The sequence below is a fragment of the Gopherus evgoodei genome, chromosome 1 (genome assembly GCF_007399415.2).
Source record: "Gopherus evgoodei ecotype Sinaloan lineage chromosome 1, rGopEvg1_v1.p, whole genome shotgun sequence".
Lineage (NCBI taxonomy): Eukaryota > Metazoa > Chordata > Testudines > Testudinidae > Gopherus > Gopherus evgoodei.
The window spans coordinates 169,616,034-169,639,979 of record NC_044322.1 but is presented as its reverse complement, the minus strand read 5'-3'; the positions used below and the strand labels follow the sequence as shown (position 1 = coordinate 169,639,979).

At 42.4% G+C, this 23,946-nt stretch overlaps 2 protein-coding genes across 3 annotated transcripts in view; one reads left to right on the top strand and one right to left on the bottom strand.

Annotated features, from left to right (window-relative positions):
• Positions 1 to 736: 736 nt before the first annotated feature.
• Positions 737 to 18,013, bottom strand: CCT8 (chaperonin containing TCP1 subunit 8). Of its 2 annotated transcripts, none has more exons than XM_030579394.1 (15): positions 15,620 to 15,994; positions 14,732 to 14,822; positions 13,891 to 13,970; positions 12,018 to 12,167; positions 11,528 to 11,708; positions 9,994 to 10,055; positions 8,101 to 8,238; positions 6,516 to 6,694; positions 4,742 to 4,808; positions 4,567 to 4,654; positions 4,337 to 4,452; positions 3,192 to 3,263; positions 2,949 to 3,113; positions 2,343 to 2,462; positions 737 to 1,095 (listed from the first exon to the last, which is right to left on the bottom strand). In XM_030579394.1, the coding sequence occupies exons 1-15, from the start codon at positions 15,632 to 15,634 to the stop codon at positions 1,018 to 1,020; spliced, it is 1,602 nt and encodes a 533-aa protein (XP_030435254.1). In that variant the 5' UTR covers positions 15,635 to 15,994; the 3' UTR covers positions 737 to 1,017. The 2 variants fall into 2 exon arrangements, with proteins under 2 accessions (XP_030435254.1, XP_030435245.1); XM_030579385.1 differs by lacking the exon at positions 15,620 to 15,994 and adding an exon at positions 17,856 to 18,013 and having other exon boundaries at positions 739 to 1,095.
• A 71-nt stretch (positions 18,014 to 18,084) lies between these two features.
• The window catches only part of MAP3K7CL (MAP3K7 C-terminal like), an 89,830-nt gene continuing 83,968 nt past the window's right edge, over positions 18,085 to 23,946 (top strand). The window contains exon 1 of the mRNA XM_030579408.1: positions 18,085 to 18,151. The gene's annotated coding sequence lies outside the window, so the exon portion shown is untranslated. The remainder of the gene's footprint in view (positions 18,152 to 23,946) is intronic.

The window sequence follows — 23,946 nt, the reverse complement described above, 5'->3', positions numbered from 1 at the left end:
AAAAGGATAGCTGGGGGTTATAGTGGATCACAAGCTAAATATGAGTCACCTGTAACACTATGGCTAAAAAAGCAATCATTCTGGGACGTATCAGGAGTGTTGTGAGCAAGACAAGTAATTCTTCCACTCTACGCAGATAAGGCCTCATCTGCAGTCCAATTCTGGGTGCCACATTTTAGGAAAGATGTGGACAAATTGGAAGAAGTGCAGAGAAGAGCAACAAAAATGATTAAAGGTCTAGAAAATATGACCTATGAGGAAAGGCTGAAAAAACGGGGGTTGTTTAGTCTGGAGACAAGAAGACAGAGGGATATAAGTTTCAAGTACATAAAATGTTACAGGGAGGAGGGTGAAAAATTGTTCTCAACCTCAGGATAGGGCAATGGGCTTAAATTGCAGCAAGGGAGGTTTAAATTGGATGTTAGGAAAAACTTCCTGTCAGGGCAGTTAAGCACCAGAACAAATTATCTAGGGAGGTGGTGGAGTCTTTTTTTAAGAACAGGTGTGACAAACACCTGTCAGGAATAGTCTATTTATTTCTTAGTCCTGCCCTGAGTGCAGGCGATGGGACTAGAACACCTAGGGAGGCCCCTTCTAGTTCTACACTTATGATTCTATGACATCAGTAAAATGGTGCATGTTTAACTATAATTTCCCCAAATTGTGATTAAAGATTCATTGTTAATGGTATTTAAGGTTTATTTGTTTTCATACACAGGGAAACAGAAGCTGTAGAGAGATTCAAAACAAATTGTTCCTTTACCCAATATAGGTAATTAACACTCAAAAGCAACATGTGTGAAAGTTCATTTTATTTAAGGCTGCAAGTCTAATAGGACAAGTTAACAAATTGAGTCTTTTTATATTGCAAGTTCATTTATTGAAAGTGTAGTGGTACTGCACTCTTTACTAGATACAGTTTCATAACTTAAGGTGAGGGAGAAAACATGTCAGGCCCCAACTGGAGTATTACAAGATGCATACAATCCTAGTGCACTCAAAGTACAGTGAAGCTGTTCATTCGCTTTGGTCATCATCCCAATCTTTCTTTCCTGACGGAGGTTTGGGCCCACCAGCTGGTTTTGCCATGATGATCTTGGGGAAAAAATAATTAGATTAGATAACACTCACTTTGGACTTTTCCTTTCTATAGCTTGAGACATGCAGTTTGAGCAGCTTATGCAGATCTGTTACTTTTGTACATTTTAACAGACAAGCTTTTACCATTGGGTGTGTCCCATATTTCTGCAAATATATTGCAAGTTGGCACATCATAAGATGCTGTTTTCCCCAATACAATTTCAGTATTCCCTCAGTTACGTTTTTTTAAAAGGGAGAGGGGGGATTCAAGCTGTATACTTTCACATCTAAGAAAGATCTGTTTACTATCTAGCTAGTGTGTCAGATAGTGACTGGGTTACTGAACACAATGCAATATATTACAGGAAGTGTTTAAAGATAATCTGTAATGCACAAAATCTGAATAAACTGAAAATCTATTTTAAATCCCTGACATTAGGATTTCCCAGCATAAGCAGACTTCCAAAAATGTCAGCTACACCTCGCTCAAATAGCACTGCAAAATTAATTTCTGTAAATAAATTAATTCACTACAGCACAGCAATCTGCCATAAATCGTATTTCAAACAAGTTGTTAAATAAATTGCTCACACACGTGCCCTTGAAAACCTACAATACATATTAGCTCTGTGCTGAGTGTGGATACATTAATGCAACAGCTGTGTCTCAACTCAATATAACAAATGCCACCAGATTTTACAGCTTGCTATTTTACAGGTTCATCTTTCCGTTCATCCATAGCCCAGTGTCTTTGTTGTTTAGGGGCTTTTGGACCGCCTGCTGGTTTTGCCAGAATAATCTACAGAAGTTTTACATGCATCATACACATTTCTGCTAAAGTTCCATAAAATACGAAGTCATTAAACTATCCAGAAAAGCCTTTAGCGCATTCCTTCCATTTTATTATACAAGATGCATTTAAAATATAGATGTGGAAGGTGGTTTTTTTAAAAAATACATACTACACATTTTCTTTGAGACAGTTACACGCTCATACCTGTGAAATTAAGAGCTACCAACTATGGGTCAGGTTGTAAATCCAATATGTATGGATCTCAATGATATGGCACCTTGCCTCACCTTTCCAAGATCTGAATCTAGCAATATGGTCATCAATAATATATCTTGGTTTCACAAAAATAAACTGATTTAAGGTCATCAGTTTACTTTTTATAGCATGTATTCCTGACATGTACAAAGAGGTCTCAAGTTAACTCAGAAGTTTGAAATCACTGTCTCCCAAAATCATATCTTCAACTCACCTGATCTACTCTGAGCACAGTCACTGCAGCATTTGTAGCCAGCTTAATACCCCAGTGTTTTCCAAGATATGTGTCTAACACACCAGTTTCCAACATATCCTTTACAGCTGCAGTTTCAGCCTGTCAGAAAAAAATATGAACATTGCTCAAAGTTTCACAGCACCAGATTTTCCTACCTTATTTCAAAAACTCTTCTACCTTTGTAAGCCTGAACACCAACAGCCACACCCACCAAATGGTAATAAAATGACTTTCCTGATTTTATCCTCTTTCCTCCAAATAAAACATTCATTTGAGCAACTTTTAGAAATGTGAACTGAATCATAAGTGGAATTATCTGAGCAACTGTCCAAGAACATATCCTCACTTCTCACATACAACCATTGCGTATGTAGTAGTGAAATTTGTCTACTGAAGAACAAGACATCCATTCTCATGGTAGACTAAGCTGTTTGTCTAGCTCACTGATTAATATATTGTTCCAATTACTTTAAAGCTGAACACCTAAAATCTAGAACATAAAATACCTAAGGATATAAATTATGTGGAGTATTTTTTTGCACAGAACCAAGTATTTTGGCAGGCATAATGTATGACATCATTTACCTCAATATCAAATCCAACATTTTTGTTGCCTTCTTGGTGCACTGCATAAAGGTTGGAGAGAACTTCATTGGCCTTTATTCCTGAATTTTCTGCTAGTGCTCGAGGAATGGCTTCAAATGCCTCAGCAAATTTCTTGATAGCATACTGGTCAAGCCCAGGACATGTCTAAAGCAAAGTTTAAAAACTGTTTAATATTTTAAAGGAAGAGAAATGGATGAAGCAAGAGGAAAACACATTATTTACCTCTCCATAAGATGCGATCTGCTTGGCCAACTCAATCTCTGTTGCACCACCACCAGGAACAAGACGTTTATCCTGTGTACAAAACCCCACAAGATACATAATTATAAATGCAAAGCGGTTTGAGGTAGTTTTGTTTTAAAGTAACCTGATTAGATTTTTAGTTTCTAGAACTAATTTCTGCCTTCATAAAACAGATATTTTTCTTGGTAGAACATTACACAAGTGCAGAAGTGGCACTAACTTCAAAAAATGAGGCATTTTATTAGTATGACTAAAGGTAAAAATCTAGCATCTATTATTTCTAAATGTCTTTGAGTAAAATAATGAACTTTCCCTAAACAACTAAATGGAAGTGGTAAGAGTAAATTTGTTTTTAATCTCAACTGACAACATGACTTGTTGGGAAAAATAGGAAAGGCACTGAATGTTAATACTGCTCCTCAGCCAATCATCTATTCTGGGGAGTCGTCATGGAAGAGGCAGAATAAAAGCTGCAAGGGACTTAGACCTGGACTCAAACGGTGGCAAAGTTGAAAGTTTAACATCTGATAGTTTCCAAAAGCTTCATGTTTTCTAACCTGTATTCACACTGAGGATTCCCCATCTTATTTTAAAATCAGTATCTTAATTGCACAGTTTAAAGACAAAATTTTTGGAACAGATTAAGTTGTCCTAATTTATGAACTAAATATTTTTGTACAGTATCTAAACATATTTAACATCCTTATCACCAATGATAGATACCAAGATCCAGATTTGCTGCTGTTCTCAGTTTCCAATAGGGAAGGCAGGAGGTTGGGAAAAATGGTCCACAGAATGCCACTTATTCACGGATTTTCTGGCCAGGGTGGAGTTTAGCTCTGCCAGCTTGTATTGGTCTCAAACACATCATCTTGTCACTGATGATGGACTAAGCACAGTGCACTCGGGCCACAACCCATCTCCTAACTCCAGGGCTGCACAAGTGGCATAGGAATCAATTACACACCCGCTCTTTGACCACTGGAGTTTTCCCCCATGCTGAGGACATACAAGTAGTTTCTGCATTCCAAGTGACAGAAGGGAGCAAAGCATGCCATAAAGTCTTGAGATAAATATCTTGGTCTACAGCTGTTTTAACAGAGAAGTATATTCATTTTACTCACCCTAGTGAGTACTTTGAAAGTATTAACACCATCATCTATAGCTCTCTCTACGTCATCCATTAGATTGTCTGTAGATCCACGGATTACTATGGTAGAAATGGCACCATCTTCCTTTTCTGTTAAGAACAGACAGACTTTATTCTCTAGAAAACATACTAAGATGTAGAACATTTATAAGTAAGGTTCTAGTCATGGCACAGAACCATGATCTCCTATGAATAGAAACATACCATGCTTAAACACAACTACTTGTGTATCCCCAACCTCCGACAAATAAACACTGTCACAATGACCCATTTCTTCTACTGTAGGTGGAATCTGGAAAAAGAAGCACAAGTCAGAAAAAGATTCCGTTCATACAAAATAAATATCTCCACCGATTATACTCATCTGCAAACGGCATACCAATTTGGGAAGAGCAGTAGCGCCAACAGTTTTACACAGCCTCCTGAGATCCCATTTTGAGTTCAACCTTTAAAAAAAAAAAAAAGGAGTACCTTTTAGTACCATGTTTCCAAGAACAATTTGAAGTTTATATTAGTTTGCATGTAAAAATAAAGGTTTCCTCCGTAATTTGGCAGTTCTATGTAATATTATCATAATTAGTTTAGTGGTATCGACTACAACACTACCATGGTATCAACCCCTTTAGTGCATTTCTGCAGTTGCTACTCTATGGTTACAGGAATTCAGTGCTATTACTACAGACACTGAAGTAGTAATTTTTATTTTTAAGCACTGTTCACTTGGAATCAAATTTTTTTTATATCTGTCTAGCACTTTGAAAGTTTAACTATTAATCCTCAACATCTTTGTGACAGAGGAATAGCTAGTATCTCCATTTTACTAATGGGGAAAATGAAGTTTAATAAGTTTAATGCTCAAGGCTACTAGGCCAACATCTGGTCTGCTGTATTAAACCATGTTTCATCTCAAATAACCTCATGGGATCAAAATACTGTTTCTCTGAACGTTACAACTCTTTTGAAGTGTCACTGATTCTGTTTTGTAAACAGAAGAGTACCTTTTACCTGCACAAGACTTTTCTGAGAGGATCAAAATATGAAAATTTAACACTAGCTGTTATGTCTTTTTCACGGGGCTGTCCTACTTTTAATAATTATACCTATACTCAAAAATGTTCATTTTTATAAACTGAATTTTAGTGCCCATGGAAGATGCTTATTAACAGTCCCAGGGAAGAGTTCTTCCATTTATGCACTACCTATATTGTTTATACTTCTGCACACCACTACATACTCTGACTTGGAGGAACCACCATTGTGATAGCCCTACCTCTATACACTCTAACCACTTTACTAAAATCACTAATGTGTCTTTTTAGAATATTTGATTTTGTTGACTGGAAAATTATTTTCAAATGATGACTATATAGACAATGGAACCATTAAGCAAAATACGGAGTTTTGGTAAGGTGCAATCCATTATCAGGAAACCTCAAACTATGTTTGGTAACAGACACACCCTAATCGTAACTAACTTAATAGACACTCAATTTCACCCTCTACTGGAGGAAAAATAATCATCCACATTAGGTAAGAATGTTTCTATTACAAATACCTTTGTATTCTGAGGACTCTGAAGAGACAACAGCAAGTACACCTCGACCCTAATATAACGCTGTCCTCCGGAGCCAAAAAATCTTACGTTATAGGTGAAACCGCATTATATCAAATTTGTTTTGATCCGCCAGAGCGCACAGCTCCGCACCGCCAGAGCGCTGCTTTACCGCATTGTATCCAAATTTGTGTTATATCGGGTCACGTTATATCGGGGTAGAGGTGTATGGTATGTATAGGTCAGGGTAGGCAACCTATGGCACGCGTGCCTGAGGCGGCACGCAAGCTGGTTTTCAGTGGCACTCACACTGCCCGGGTCCTCACCATTGGTCTGGGGGGGGGCTCTGCATTTTAATTTAATTTTAAATGAAGCTTCTTAAACATTTTAAAAACCTTATTTACTTTACATACAACAATAGTTTAGTTATATATTATAGACATATAGAAAGAGACCTTCTAAAAACATTAAAATGTATTACTGGCATGCGAAACCTTAAATTAGAGTGAATAAATGAAGACTCAGGACACCACTTCTGAAAGGCTGCCGACCCCGGTATAAGTATTGACATTCAAATTGTTTGTACCATTTTAATCCTTACCTGACTAACATAAGGTTGTATTTATTGGCATAATGAAGTGCCATGTCTGCCACTTTGCCACCTGTTACTACAACATTTGCACCAGCATCAGCAATTGCTTTGACTTGCAGATCCATTAGATTTTCTTCTCCCTTGCTGAAATTCCTAAGTTCGTCAGCATTTTTTATCAGTACAGTGCCCTATCAAAAGGAAACATTTTTCAATTTACAAAACACATGCATATTGTGCTTAGAGGTTTTACATGACATTTTGACAAACCAAAATGAACTTGCCCCTCTCCTGTTCACCACTTCAACTCATGCTACTTTATCACTATTCCTCAAGTAAAAGCATGAGTGAAATGGGTCAGATACTAAATTGCAGGTCAGCAAAGTTCAGCTCTGGACCACCAGGAGAGAAATTTCACAGTTGAAAATCCTCTTTCAGGAATGCCTTAGTTTCTTGTCCAGAGTTCAGATACAGGAACTGTTCATATCTGTTCCTGTAGCTGCTCAAGTGTCAAGACAGTGCTTCCAAAAACAGAATACTAACCACACAGAATTTTACCTACACAGAAACCATCCTAGCTGCCAGTTTACTTCTAGAGTTCAGTGTGATTTATGGAGAATGAGGTGTAATATCCTCCACATGGCTAGCACCAAGTGACCAGCCACATTCTGCACCAGCAGCAGCTTCTATATGGTCTTCCAGGATAGCTCCACAACACATCATACTAATTTACTCTAGAGGTCAAGTAGGCTTGTCTCGCTCTGGCAAGAGGAAAGTCACAACCATCCTCTCCAGACACAGGTGGAAAGATGTTTCCAGCTACCACTGTTATCTTTAAAATCTAAGGAAGGCTTTACGGAGGCAAAGAAACAGTAATGTCCCATTTTGAACAAAAAAGATGGATTGCCATCATCCACGTGCTCATGTCAGTGCAGTCTAAACCATCTACTTCTTTTGACAGCCTTACATTGGACAGAAGGGTGTGATGAACACCACCACTTTGCACACCGGACATGAGTTCTCAGGGGAGCTATACTTTTGCTCAACACTATCCTCTAGGATTTTTCAAAAGGAAAGAATTGAGTCACGGCAATGCAGCTCCATTCACCTCTACCAGAGTCTATAACTTTTCAGGTAATTTTGTCAACCACCATGATGTAATATAGGTATCTGCAATTAAGTCAGTTAATTAATTTGCAATTAAATCAAATGTCATATTAAACAACCTAGTAGAGCAAAACTACTGTGTGTTGGACACAGAAGAGTATCTTGAGCCTTAAACTCTATTTTGACTCAAATTATATTTGTATGCTAACGTTTTGTGTTATCTGTCAGTGGTCTCAAGAACAGTTTGAAAATGCATCTGCTCAAAGAAAAACTTCATATTAAAGTTAGAGAAAAATATGATTTAGACAGCTATGATAGAAAACCCTGAACTTCATTTTAACATAGAAGCTCAAGTCCCCTATTAAAAAAAGTTGTCACTGTCTCCAACTGTCAAGGATATTTAAAGTTAATATTAACCTGAGAATAATACAGACCAAGAACTGCATATGTACATACATTGCTATGGGACTTCTTTAGGGCACCTACATACCTTAGTTTCAGTTATCATGCCATCAAAAGGACAGGAATACACAGCTATTTTGGCATCTTTGACAGAAGTAACATCTCCTTCAGTTTCTTTTTTAAAAACCATACCATGCAGGACTGAAGAGGCAGAGATACCATAGCCCTAAAGAGAATAAAGGGGACAGATAAAAATCACATTTCAGTACACCAATCCAGTACAATAAAGCTACACTTGCTCTTTTAAAAAAGGAAGTCTCACGTTTGAACGTGCTTAGACATGTTTCTATTCCAGGATAAGGAGAAAACACTACGCTGATTTAGGAATAATGAATATTCTTCTCAAGAAACACACAGCTGAAGATTTATTCCATGGCAGTAACTATTAGAAATTTATAGTGATCCCTTTTTTTGCTCCCAGTCAGGGAGAAGGATTAACAAGAAAGAAGCTGATGGGGAGCACAATTTTAGCCAAACCTGTCATCCTTCCTGAGGTCTAATATCCCACTGACAGAGTAAGAACAACAGGATCAGGCCCTTAAGGTTCTGCATCCTCCCCTACCCCAGCCTGAACATATGGGTTGCATTTTAATTGAAGATACAATTACTGAAAAACATATTGGTTGAGCTTTTAGCTCTTGAAGCTGATTTATTTACTGACCAAATACTTAAAGAGTTCTGCCCCTGAAGACTACAGGCAATTCAGCTCTTAAGCCAAATACCTCACAGAAAATATCTTGAAACTAGGAATGCCAGAGTTTGGTAAAAATAATTTATTTGAATGTGCTGTAACAATATATCTGCATTACTGATATATGTATCTCAATCTATCAAAAATAAAAACAATCTTAAAGCCTAGCCTGGGTGAAGGACAACAGAAATAACACTTTAAGTGAGCTATTTTCATTACAGTTATCTAATACAGTAACAGGAATACCAGAATTTATTCATGAGGGAACTCTGCGCAAGTGCAGAATTGATATCCCCTACAGATATTCCCCTCCTCCCCCCTCACAAAATAATTGATTCTGACAGGGAGGCAAAGAGAAGCCATGAGAGGGATCACACTGCAATTACACCTTTCACCCACCAGGGGCTGATATGGTGCCAGAAGAGAGGGCAGCCAGCTGCTGAGAGGGAGGAGGCAGAGGCTGCCTTCCTCAAAGTGCCGTGCCCACAAGACCAGGTTAGGAGGCACAAGGTATGGGGGGACAGAGTGGGGCACATGGGGATGCTGGGGACTCACAAATTGGGATTCAGAAGGGCTAGTGAAGGTATAGGAGTTAGTGGGGTAACAACATTAACCCAAGGGCTGAATGGGAGTGAGGGTACAGGGCCAAATGGGGATATGCCTGGCTGAACGGGGAGTGGGCGTGCAGGGACAAATGTGCCTGACTGAAAGAAAGTCAATGTCTGCGTAAGGGATGCTCCCCAACTCCCTAACAATCCCTCCCACCCCCCCTGCAAAAAACCTGTTCCATACTTCTCCCACTCACATCCAATAACCTTCCAGGTTCACTCCCAGGTATTACTTCCCTCCTGCTCAGCTCCTCCGTTGCCACTGACTCCCACAAGCTTTCACACTGCTTCTGAGTGTGGCAAAAATGTTTTTGAATTGTAGTTTAAATGAATTACTACTCAAAGTTCCATATTTAATATGCCTAGAAAGAAATCTATTTGTCAAATATTTCCTGAATCTTTTTTTGTTGTCAGTTCAAACATACTTGCTGACAAGTATTGTGAAATAAATTACCAAAATAATTGAAACTGGCGTGATTATATTGTGTTATTTTGACAAATAAAATATGCAGAATTTTGAAGAATTTTTAAATATTGTGCGCAGAAGTTTTAATTTTTTGGTGCAGAATTTCCCCAGGAGTAAGAATTAGTCATGCTTTAGTGAAAAAAGTTCATAGCTTACCAAGATTTTGCATACTCTGATGCTGTCAACATTGAAATAACCAGAATTAGGAAGAATAGATACTGTTTGAGAAAAGAAACATGTATTATATAATTTAAGAGCAAAGTACAAATGCGACACTACAAAATCATATGCATTGTTTATATAGAAAACACTGCATTAATAAGATATTTGGTTTCAAAAGTCTTTAAACAAATAAAGAGATCAAGAAATGAACTGCCAAATTTTACATCAGCAGGAAACAGTTACCCTCCTCGATGATCAGTTATAGATAAGTATAGAAAGCGGAACTCTTCTCTGTGAAATAGGAGTATCTGGCCAACAAGAGAACACAAATCATTGAAGCCAGCAGGTCAAGTTTAGCCTGTGCCCACTTACGCTGAATTTGGCACAGAGTATTTTGAGGAAAAATTTGCACTAATGATGAGAGTTGTATTCTTGAGCTCTAAAAGATGGAGAGCTCTGTAGCCGGGTGGACCCCCACTCCTGCCCTAAAGGGCTTACAACAGCCCAGGAGAGAGCTGTGGCTGGGGCAAGAAGCCTGGGCTGATTAGGGAAAGTAGGTTCAGCTGTGGCCATGCCCTAATCAGGCACAGCTGGCCCCTAAAAGAGGCTGTAAGCCAGAAGCCCAAAAAGTCTCCCTCTGCCTGTAGAGGGAGAAGGGCCTGGCTGCAGGGAGCTAGACCCAGGGTACCTGAGTGGAGCAGGGCTGGGGAAAGGTACAGGAGCTGGGGAGCACCTGCCTGGAAAGCCCCAGGCTGCAGCCTAGCATAAGGTGAAGAAGTACTGAGGGTTGCAGAGGGCAGCCCAGGGGTAGGCAAAGGCAGCAGGTCCAAACCCCTTTGCCTATGATGAGTGGCTGATACTGCAGTATGCCCTAGTGAATGGAGGCTAAATAAAGACTGGGCAGTCGCTAAAACTGAGGCAGAGTGGGAATAGTGGGATGGAGGTTCCCCAGGGAGGGAAGACTCAGATTGGTGGGGTACTTCCAGGGGCAGCACCTCAGTTAAAAGAGGCACTGGGGTCCAGGGAGGGACTCTGGGCCAGAGGACAGGCAGATCACTGGTCTGCAGAGTGTGCTCTGGGCTGGCAGTGATCAGTAATTCCCAAGGACAACCAGCAGGAGGTGCCGCAGGGGTGAGTCTGCATATCTACAAGCTCTATATAACAAAACTCACGACCATCACACTTAGATTAAGTCATGCATTTAAGAGCATGAGTGCAACTGCAAAGATGAAAATAAATTTTCATCTTGAAAATGTATGTCTTGCTAGAAAGCCATTTGGACTAACCACAGCTCGGCCACAACGACCATGAAGAGAATTCAGTGGGTAAGAGGAAAAGAAATAACACCTCCCTCTCTCTCTTGCCCCCAAAGGCTTGAGACCTGATATATTTAGCTCATTTAGCCTAATACATGAATAGCTGGCAATGCCTTTCACCTATGATGTGAGTACTTGAACGACATAACAAAGATTAAAAACAAGCTTGTATTCAGTTTAGATAAATACAAGATGCAAACTTGTTTACTTACCACATGCCTGAGCAATAAGCTTTGCCAGGAAGATTTCATTGCCATATTGTTTACTCATTACTGAGGTGTGCAGCAAAGATGCCACTTCTTCAACATCATGCAGATTCTTTGCAGAACGGCATACTAAGTCAGGAAGAATTTCTAGGGCTTTCTTGCAAGCTTTTTCATAACCTTCTATCACCTATAATGCAAATGACAAAGTTCAGTGACATTCTAATCTCCTCCACCTAACTATACATTCATGTTCACTATGTTTCCTTCTGAAAAAGAGTCACAAAGTATCAATGCATACATTATTTATATACTGTCATTTGAAAGTTGACTAAAGGGGGCAACTCAAAAGGGATGGCGACCATCAAGTAATACATTCCAATATTCAAGATTATTACAGATGTGATTAAGTAATACACAACCCAAGGTCACTGATTAACCCATATTAGTTATCATCTACCAATGTTCATGCAGCATGAATATTAAATTAAGCACATGCCTCTGCAACTGAAAGTCCCATCCTCAGAAGTTCCTCTGCTAGCTCAAGAAGGGTTCCAGCAAAAACAAGGACAAAGTTTGTTCCATCTCCAACTTCTTGCTCTTGCATATGGGAAGCCATTACAATCATTTTTGCAGCAGGGTGTTGGACCTGTTAAAGGAGTTAAGACATATTAATTTAACTGTTAATATCCCAGTTAGTCAACTTTAAAAGTATATACCCCTAAAGTTCTTTGTTTGTATCAAATATAAACTCCTTTTTGGTTGAAAATCTGATCTAAAGTTAATCAGGATTATGAACTAGATGGGGGAGGGGGAAGCAAGTTAAACAGTAAATTACACAATAAACAAGAGTATAAGATATGAAAATTGCAAGACTCTGGAATACTGCTGTGGGGTTAAGACACTTAATAGAAAAAAGGCACTTCCTTTCTTCCCCACTTCTAACTGACAGCTGCATTATTTTTATGGGATACCAGTGTGGCCTTACAATCACACATGTAGATTACCTCAGACTTTCAACTTACCTTGTCAAGATAAACTTCAAGCAACACTGAGTTTTGTGTATGCATATATACACAGTTGATCAGCTCTAAGCTATACTTAAATAGCAAAAATGGCAGCTCTTCCGTCTTCCAATAAACAATTTAATAGATAAGTGCTTTATCTATTCTTGTATATATTTATAGCTACAATTACGGTGTCTAAGCCATGGTGAGATGCAAGATTGATTATAATAAGCAATTAAGACTCCTGTATTTAAGAACTCTACTGAAATTTTACAGTACTGAAAATACTGGAAAAACAAGTCTAACCGTGCATGTAAATATAGATTAAAAATATCTAATTAAAAAAGCAGTAAATACATTTTCTTAAACATTTCTGCTGTGTTTGTTCACTTGCTAATTTTAGAATTCAATCATTTATAAGGGTCCCCTGTTTAAAGTAAATTAGGAAAGTTCTATTGCAGTGACACTCAGACCTCAGTGGTTCAGGAGCCAAATTAACAATCAACATCACCCAAAAGAGCCATAATAGTGTGCATGCATTGTTTATTTACTATTTTTATATATTCTCACAGCAAAATAACTGACCAAGTATTATTATTTTATCGACTACAATTGGTTAATAACATAGTAAAATAACCTGACTGGTTAATGATATTACAGCACTGTGGATTAATATCATGTGCTGCAAAGAGCAGCAGGAGACAAACTGAAGAGCCACTTGTGGCTCAGGAGCCTTAGTCTGAGTATCACTGTCCAGCAGCATACACACAACATTATCCATGGGTTGACACAGAGGTATCACACAAATGAGTTTCTATTTAACTGTTGCAGCAAATGAAGTGTCATCTCAGCTTTTGCACAATTCTATTAACTTTCTCATTGCAGGATAATGTCACATCCCCAACATCCCTAAAACCGAAAGTGAGAATTCTACGCAGGTAGAGGGACATGTGAATGTTGGCACCAACAAGAAATTAACATTGCACTTATTTTTCTTAAACAGGAGTCTTCCACAGAAGATGTTAGCAATTACAATCCATGTCTCTTTCATTCCTAAACTCTACTCCTATTTTGAGGAGGAAGAGAGGTAAATACTAATAATGATATTCAATAATCAAAGTGTCTTTGCAGCAGGGCCTGTCACTACTAGAGCTCTGAAAAGCCCTTCTATTTTTTTTGTCTGTTGTGTGTATATTTGCTACACTCCTCTCAGGATCCAATTATGAATTGGATAATTTAGAAACTGTGGCCCTGATCCTACAAACTTACCCTTATTAATAAAACCGAGTAAAAGTCTTAGATGTTGAAATAAACTTTAGCTAGTTGTGTGCAAGTAAAAATCTTTTAACATGAAAAAGCACTTACCTCCAACTCCCTTAAGATAGTTGCGGCATCGTTTGTCACAAAAAGCTTCTCAAGATGATTGATAACCATTTTGTTCATTCCTAAATGATAAAAAGCTTATCAATTCTTATTTTACACAACTGTAAATACTTTACAGTGTGAATTGGTGTTATTTGGTTAATTCCTCTCATCTCATGCAATCGATGGACTATTTTTGTTCTTCATATGAAAGTATTTATAAACAAAGCAGTTTACCATAATCAGTTTCCTCTGTAAAGAAGTGGTTTGGGATATTTTGACCGTCATAATTTTTAGCCCTATAAAAATTTGTAAATTTGGATTGAGGAACCTGTGAGACCCCTCTCTTCTGAAACAAAGTTTTGAAGTTACATTAAGGGGATACGAACAATTTAAACCAAATTAGTTTTTTGTAAGCCTATTCTTACATAATTTAAGATTACTAACAAAAATGTACCAGCACAATCTGTTTTTCAGTTTACTTTGTGCATTTGATAGTGCAGTGTGTAGTCAGGTTAACCACACCCCCTACAGAGTCAATGTTTCTTCACCTTCTGTGAGCTTTCACATAGCAGCAAATAGGACAAACAAAAATTAAATTAAGACAATGATGATAATTCTACAAAAACAGACTTGAGGACTCAGAGGCAGGTATGGTACATTAAACTTTTTTTAAAAAAACTGATCAGACTGAAAATTCTCCTTTATTGAAATAATGTGACTAAAGACTTTTATAACTGAAGTTTTACCACAAACAATGGAATAGTCATTCTTCAAGAAAAACAAATATAGCTTCTTTGTACGTAAGCATTACAATAAACAGTATAAAATTAGAGAAAGTTACCATTTGGTCCAAGAGCTGTACGGGTGGTTTGGGCAAGCTCCTTACATGCCTGTATGTTCCTAAATACAGCTTCTTCTAATCCTGAAAAATGCTACCCAAAAAAAACCAAACAAAGAAAAAAAGTTTATTGCTTAGAATCAAAGGTTCTAACAAAAAAAGAATTACAGTCACTTGTCATTTCACAGCCAGGATGAAATGCTGGCTCCACTAAAATCAATAGCAAATCTCCCACTGAGTTATTTTGGAGTGAAATCCTGGCTGCACAAAAGTTTAAACAAAAATTCAATCCTCTTTCAAAAACAGTGACAAAGAAGCTAACATACACTGGCTCTCACCTGCAAAGTTTAGCAACTAAAGCAAATTTCTGAATATGAAAGAGGAAAGTTGGGTCAACACTCAACAGACTGAACACCATAAGTCTGTCCAAGTAAATCAGTGACTTCTGGTGAGGTTATGGACTTATGGAGGGCATGACAAATGTCCTCCACACCTACTTGCCTGAGAAAAATTTATGCACCATCATTCCCATCAAGACCATACCCCCAAAGTTATACCATTTACACCACTCCCACATCAGTAAGTCAACTATACCCCACGAGATAAATAATTTCAAACTCCCTCCCACATACACCTCTACCCGATATAATGCTGTCCCCGGGAGCCAAAAATCTTACCGTGCTATAGGAGAAACTGGGTTACATCGAACTTGCTTTAATCCGTCAGAGTGCGCGCACACATACACACCCCCAGAGCACTGCTTTACCATGTTATATCCAAATTTGTGTTATATTAGGTCGCATTATATCAGGGTAGAGGTGTACATACATCCCTTTGTAAATTCAGAGCTCCTGCTAACAGTTAATAAATCACGTCTCCTCTCTCACACACCTCTGCAAAGTTCATCTGGGTGCCCTCTAAAAGTCCCAGAGAAAGGTCTGTTTATCAAGCTCTCTCACAACTTCAGGAAAGGTAGAAGCAGCTCCAGCTGTTCTGTTCCTCTGTCTCTTCTTGTTAAAGGAGAACCAGCACCTGTGCCATCTTGTTTCCCCTTATCTCCTCTCCTTTCTACAAGAGTTCAGCAGCTCCTGCAACTATTCCCTACCTCCAACTACTCTCTTGTGAATAAAGAAAAGCATAAAGTTCCCTCAGCGCTTGCGTCTCCCATTCTCCATCCTGTTAAGCAGCAGTGCTCAGAAACCTCTGTTGCTTTCTTCTCCCTTCCAGAGAAGGAATCAGGAATAACTTGTTCCAGAGGTGGCCAGCCTGAGAAGGAGCCAGAATTTACCAATGTACACTGCCAAAGAGCCACAGTAATATGTCAGCAGACCCCTGTCAGCTCCCCCTCTCTCTCCACACCTCCCAATCGCTGTTTCGGGGCATGCAGGAAGCTCAGGGGGTAGAGAGAGGAGTGAGGGCATGGCAGGCTCAGGAGAGGACAGGAAAGGGGTGGAGTGGAGCAGCGCCTGTGGCAGAACAATGAGCACCCCCTGGCACACTGGAAAGTTGGCACCTGTAGTGCCAACCCTGGAGTCGGTGCCTATACAAGGAGCCGCATATTAACTTCTGAAGAGCCGCGTGTGGCTCTGAAGCCACAGGTTGGCCACCCACACCTAATCCCTCTCTGTCCATTTATTTGAGCAAAGCTTCTATTCTCCTAGGCAGGTTTGTCAACTCCTGCCAAAATGCATGTTAAATATATTAATTCAATGTTGAGCGTAGTATTGTACTAAGCATTTTGCTTCTCTAGAATTTTTTTTGTATACAGTATAGTAAGAATAGACTGATATGAGGTCATTCCTTGGTAACAGGAGTGAGTTAATTTATTAGCATTTGCATTCCATGGCTGGGGCTTATCTGTGCTAAGCACTGTGGGGATATATATCAAAACAATTCCTTTCCCAAACAGCTTGCAATATAGAAAGCCAAGGAACCTATACAGGGAGAGGGATCAGAGTCTCAATAAAAACAGAGTTGTGGTTGAATGGCCTGGCAGCTGCTCAAATTACCCACTGTTAGTTGCCTAGTGCTTTGGGGGCATTATTGTTAAAACTTTCATAGACTCCAAGGCCTCAGAAAGGACTTTTTTGTATCTGTAGATTATAGGCCATAGAATTTCCCCAAAATGATTCTTAAATTGTATATTTTAGAAAAATATCCAATCTTGATTTTAAAATGGCCAGTGGCGGGAAAAGGTCACCAGAACTCTTGGTAAATTGTTCCGATGGTTAATTACTCTGTTAAAAATGTACATCTTTCAATTTGAATGTCTAGTTTCAATTTCCATCCATTGGATCATTTTATATCTTTCACTGCTAACCTGAGGAGCCCATTATTAAATATTTGTTCTCCCTGTAGGTACTTTTAGATTGCAATCAAGTCACTCCTTCACTTTCTCTTTGTTAAGCTAAAAAGACTGAGCTCTTTCAATCTATCACTATAAGGCATGTTTTTCTAATCCTTCTTGTGGCTCTTCTGTGAATCCTCTCCAATTTGTCAACATCCTTCTTGAGTTAGGGACACCAGGCTCGGGCACCAGATTCCAGTGGGGGATCACAGAGCTACAAATACCTCACGCTCCTACTCCCCTATTGATGCATCCCAGGATTACAGCAGCTCTTTTGGTCACAGCATCGCCCTGGGAGCTCCCATTCACCTGCTTGTCCACCACAGGGCACAACCGCTCTCCAGGGCAGAGGGGGACTCAGGCAGGACCGGGAGGGGGTGACGCCGCTCGGGACGGCTCCGGAGGGGAAGGAGGCGAGGGCACCTACGGCTCCCGAGCGGCGCGAACCGGGGTCGGGGACCCTGCAGCCGGCTCGGCCCCGCCCAGCCCAGCCCCTTCCCAGGGTGCAGCTGCGGGCCCCGCCGGCAGCCTCCAGGGCGGCCACGCGCGAACCCGCCGTGGAGCGGGACACGCAGAGAGGGGAGGAGGTGCTGCCCCTGAGCCCGCATCTCGTGGCCGGAGCCCCCTAGTCGTCCGAGGGGGCGGGGCACCGCGGACACGACAGGCCCCGCCCTCCTCAGCGCGTGGGGCCGCAGGGTCCTGCCCGGGCTGCGCTTCTGGAAGCTTCTCCGGCCCGGCCCCGGGGGCGCGCGGGGACCCCAGGCCTGGCCCCGCTCTCACCTTGGCGCCTTCTTTCAGCATCTGGGCGAAGCCCGGGGCCTTGGGCACGTGCATCGCCATGTCCGCTCGGGGCAGCACGCCGGCCACGCGCCGCGATGCACGAGCTGAACCACGGGAAACGGGAGAATGGAGGGAGCCTGCGCGCGCAACTCACAAGCCCCTCCCCTGGCACGCAGGCGCAGAAGGAAACTGCTGCGCCAAGCTGGGGCGGGCTCCTTCCTTTCTGCCAGGGAGAAGCGAATGATCCCTAGAGAACATCGATCGGTCTGGGCTGGTTGGTGGCCGCGCGGGAGGAGGTGGAGTCCTTGTGACAGCGGCCGGGCTGCGCCGCCTCGCCTCGCTCTGCAGCCGCGCCACGGGGCTGTGTCCCCCTGCCCGCGCAGCCAGCCTGTGCTGTGGGTGAGCCCCCGTGTGTCCGCACACACGTCGGGCTGAGTGGGGGCAGCAGGCGCCCAGCGCCCAGGGCTGGGCGGGGGTAGCTCAGCAGACCCGGTGTGACTCAGGCCCCCCGCCCTGTGATTTTGCAGTGTGGACACGGGTCAAGTCAGAGCTCCCAGCCTGAAGCCCTGCTCGGGCACAGTCGGCTGCCATAGCACGGCTATGGGAGCCGGGGCCAGCAATTGTAAACCCATGCCTGCAATGTAGTGTGGATGCTCAGGTGTGGGTTTGGAAACTTCAAGTCCAGGTCCCACAGTCCAGGTTTTCAGCACAGTGTAGGCATCCCTATAGTGCCCCGGGCTTTAGTTACTTGGCCCAGCGTTTCCAGAGAACGGCTTCCTATCCCCCTCTTCCATGCCAGGGCCCCTCTCCCATGTGGGAGGAAGAGCAGGGTGTTTGCAGCCAAGCTGTTTGTGACACCCTTTCCCCCAGGCTGAAACTCCAGAGTATGCACTGTGGGTGTTGACTATGGTGCTGCATTATCAGTAAAGCTACGTTTTAGTCATGGGTATTAGTAAAAGTCATGGACAGGTAAAAATACCAGTGAATAAAATTGGGGGGGGGGGATTTTGCTTGAGACCACCGCTGGTGGATGTGTGTGGGGTGACGGGGCGAGCAGGTCCCTACCTGGCTTTGCACCTCCCCCCCTCCCAACAGCAGCAGAGTTTGGGTGTGGGAGGTGGCAGGGGGTTGGGGCCCAGCCAATGGAAGCTGCAAAGCCAGTGTTCTGGGTGGAAGCAGCGCACAGAGCTACCTAGCCACACCTCCACCTAGAAGCTTACGAGGGGGATGTCACCGCTTCTAGGGAGCCTCCAGATAAGCGCTGCTCAGAGCCCAGCTCACCCTGTTCTGTGCCCCAACCCCCTGCTCCCTCCCACACCCAAACTCTGCTGTGGGGTATGGGCATGGTGACCTGGGACTGCCGCAGCAGCAGTTGCTTCCCCTGAGCCAGGCACACCGGCTGCTGCAGAAGTCACGGAAAGTCACAGAATCCGTGACTTCCATGACAGACTTCACCCATAATCATCAAGGCAAATCCAAAAGGGACATAGCTTGCTTGCAGATCCAGCACCACCCAGATCAATCTTGAAATTGTATGGCTTACTAGAAAGGCATTTGGACTTGATGATCTGGCAGGGTGTTCAGTGGTCTACACTTCAGATGTAGGTGGACATGGTGTTATGGTGCTCAGTGGTGTGAAAAAGACGCACCCCTCAGCAATTTAGTTATGTTGGTCCAGTGTCGATTCAGCTAGGTCAGTGGAAGAATGCTTCCATTGACCTAGCCACTGTCACTCAGGTTCCTACAGCAACAGAAAAGCCCCTTCTGTCCCCGTAAGCTGCATCTAACTATGGGGCTATGCCTGTATCTGTCATCTCACCACTGAAGCTTTTGGTGACCACGTGATCGCCAACTGTGTAGAGGCCTTCCTTGATAAATGTCCTTCATAATACACAAAAGCTGTGCAGAGAAAAAGGAAGATGCATTCAGATAATAACAATAATCAGTTTAGATTCAGGTTAGGAATTGTAAGCCTTAACTTCTTAGGCCTTTGCTTCTCTAAATTAATTTGTTAGTGATTATATAAGTGAGTTTAGTTTAGCTTCTTTCTGTAACCAAATTCTTTCAGCACAGCTTTTGTAAAAGACATACTATCCTTGTTACTTTAATAACTGAATTAAACTAAACTGGTTTATGCCCCACTTCATGATGGTGCAGCATGTCTACTTTAGGGTTTCCACTGGTGTGTAACTAAATCTCTTTATTCTAATCTTACGTTTATTTAGCTACACCAGTACAAATTTTCTTAAAGTAGACAAGTTCTAAGTAAGGATTGTCACTTAAACAATCTCAAGAGGGTGCACTTACCTTTATGTTATGTCTTGCGTAATTTAACAGACTTGTATGTTTTTATAACATCATGTAACACAGTAGAAAAGAGAAGTAAGAACTACTGTAGAAAATGAAACTGACAGCAAACCACCTCGTTAATTAATATTTTTTAAAATGTAGGCCTTTCCTCCATAAGTCTACAAATCAGAGCTAGGAAAATTTGCCAGCGAGCAATTTTTGTTATATTTATAGTCAAGGTGTCCAGGAGTATGAAACCTCATGAACAACTGTGTATTCTTTATACCAGTGGTTCCCAAAGTTGTTCCGCCGCTTGTGTAGGGAAAGCAGGCCGGGCCGGTTTGTTTACCTGCCATATCCTCAGGTTCCGTGGGAGGAACAAGTTTGGGAACCACTGCTTTATACAGTACCAATTCTAATAACACAATGCATGAACTAGCTTCATGTTAGAGGAGAAGGATGAGCTAGTGTTAGTGTGCTAGCTTGGTACTTGGAAGAAGTGGGCTCAGTTACCTGCACCATCACAGACTTCCTGTGTGAGCTACAACAAGTCACTAGTATACACTGAAAAGTTTTGCAGCTTTTTTAAAGTGGCCAATTCTCCCTCTTTCCCCCCTCCAGCATGCTTGCAGTTATACCGGTATAAAAGTGCTTATGCCAGTATAGCTTATTCTAAAGAGGCATGTGAGTTTCCATCATATAAAGCTCTTTGTAGCGTATTTGTAGCTTGCTTTACTGGATGTCAGATAATTTAGTAGTAGTTAATTAATTATATGTAAGGCTGCATATCTATCATGGAGGTCACGGATTCTGTGACTTTCTGCCACCTCCGTGACTTCTGAAGGGGCCAGTGTGACTGATCCCAGGGCAGCCCAAGCAGCTGGCTCCAGGCCAGCCACACCAGCCCTAGCCCTGAGCTTCTCCAACGCCCCAAACCCTCATCCCCAGCCAGAGTCCTCATCCCCCCGCACCCTGATCCTCAGCCCCAGCCCTGAGTGCCCCCACATCATGAACCCCTCATCTCCCTGCACCCTAATCCTCAGCCCCAGCCAGAGCCCTCATCCCCCTGCACTCTAATCCTCAGCCCCAGCCCTGAGCCCCCACCGCAGCATGAACCCCTCAGCCCCAACCCCTCATCCCTCTGCACCCTGATCCTCTGCCCCAGCCCTGAGCACCCCCGCAGCATGAACCCCTCATCCTCAGCCCCACAGTCCTCACCCCACACCTCAACCCTCTGCCCTAGCCCTGAGCCCCCTCCTGCATCATGAACCCCTCATGCCTCAGCCCGTCAGAACCCTCATCCCCCTCGCACCCTAATCCTCTGCCCCAGCCCTGAGCCCCCCCACATCATGAACCCCTCATCCACAGCCCACACCCCAACCCTCTGCCCTGAACCCCCTCCTGCATCATGAACCCCTCAGCACCAGCCAGAGCCCTCATCCCCCCACACCCTAATCTTCAGCCCCAGCCCTGAGCCCCCTCCTGCATTATGAATCCCTCATCCTCAGCCCCACAACCCTCACCCCTGCACTCCCTCCTATCCCCAAACTCCGTCCCAGAGGGTGCACCCCCTTCCTACACACCCCTTCCCACCCCCAAACTGCCTCCCAGAACCTGCACCTCTCACCCCTTTCTATGCCCCCACCCCCAGCCCAGAGCCTGCACCCTAACTCCATTCCAAAGCCTTCACCCCTCACCCCCTCCTGCACACCCACCCCCCTGCTGCACCCCGGAGCCTGCAGCCAAACTCCATCCCAAAGCCTTCACCCTGCACCCCTCCTGCAACCTAATCCCCAGCCCAGGATCTGCACTCCAGACCTCCCCTCCCAGAGCCTCAGGCAAGTGGGGGCAGAGGTTGGGGGGTGGGTTCTGGGCACCACCAAAATTTCTACAAACTTGCCACCTGTGGCCCCAGATAGTGGTCCCCGGGCAGCCGACCGGAGCAGCAGCAGTCCGTGATCCCAGATAGCAGCCACTGACCGTCCAGAACAGCCGTATCCCCCGGCAGCGGTCCCTGGCCAGCCAGAGCTGCCGCAGTCCACTGGCCCCTGGCAGCTGGTGTTGCAGGCCCCGGATCCCCTTCCCCCCCTCCCAGTCCTCCCTCCAGCAGCACCCTCTTCCCCAGGACACCACTACAGATCATGGCAGTGAATTTTTGTTTATTGCCCATGACCTATTCATGACTTTTACTAAAAATACCCGTGACTAAATCGTAGCTTTAATTATATGAGCTTCAGTGATGGTATCTGCAGCCCTTCTCTTCCTGAGTTTCTCATTTCATAGCTGCGCTGGGTACTTAGGTTTATTGGTAGCACCTGAATTCAGGCATAATGCAGCCAATGTGTTTTTAGTATTACAAAATAAAGACCCTGAGCCTGATCTCAGTTATAGTGGTTTTGGTCTGTTGTAATTCCCTTCACTTCAGTAGATTAATTCCTAATTTTCACTGATATGAATGAGAACAGAATCAGGCCTATTTAGGAAAAGAAACCTTTAACTTTTCATTAAAAGTACCAAAACCCCTCTGTCTCAATGGAGTACTTCTACTCACTCCTCCCTCAAGTCACCCATCATGATAACCTTTGGCCAACAAAGGCTGGATGTTACCATTTCAGAGCCCATGAATGTGGTTCTCAGCTTTTTCAGGTAACAGTGTCTCTGAAGCACTCCCAGTGCCTGTAAGAAGCAAGTCTTTGCTGAGGTGCTGAACCAAGGATTTCTGCATGGCATTATGGAGTGGTAACCTTGCAAGCATTGGGCCAGTCAGAAAGTGACATTCCCTCATTAAATCTACAGTAATTAAAATGTCATTAGTTAATTAATTAGTCAAATTATTACAAATACTGAATGTAATTTGTGGAATGTTGAAACTTGACTAAAAGACTCAAACTCTCAAGTCATGTGGGCCGCCAGTAACCATCAAATGGTAACCACTTTAGATCATCACTGACTTGAATCGGCAACCTAGACAAAGACTGTGTATCCTCTACCTTATCCCTTGAACAATCTGATTTGTCCTAATTCAGATGGCTTATTAAATGCAGGTTTTATTTGGAGAGATAAAATTAACAAGTGTTTGTATCCTTTCACAATGCTTTAGATAAGTGAATAATGTGGGTGGTGTTTTAGAGTATTAGTCAAATGCTTCCAAAAAATTTGCTCTAAGCACAAATTTAAAAAAAAAAATTAAAATGGCTTTGAAGCCAGAACACTTTAAAATCATATAAAATATTAGTAAATAGACCTTTGTTCCTATTCAGTCAAGAATGGGTAGTAAATATTTGTTCAGGGCTGGATGTCTAGTCATGACTTTGACTTGGCCTTGATCTTTATTTAGCTACTCAGCTACTCAGTTTATATTCTGCAGGGACATTGGCCATAGTAGAGGACCATCCAAAGGTCAGAGAGTTGGCTCTTGGCAGTTGTCTGCTCCTTCACCAGCCAAAATCTATTACTGCACAAATGGAAATCCCCAGTTCATCTGTAGACACATGTTTCATCAAATTTCAGGATGGTAAAATTGCAAAGATGCAAAGAATAGTATGTAAAAAAGTAGCTTCATTTCCAGTTGTCTGTACAGTACCAGGAGTCTTCAGCTGGAAAATGGAAAGTAAAAAATATCTGATGAAATTATAAAATTGAAACTATATTTAGCCAAGGGGCCTCCAACTTTGAACAATGAAGGGCTCCAGTGGTAACTTGCCAGGAGCCTGAGAGCTATGCTTCATTTTTATAAAGATATGCAGAGTTCATCCTCCATCATATGAAACACAGAGGTGTTAGACCACAAAGAGTACAGGAC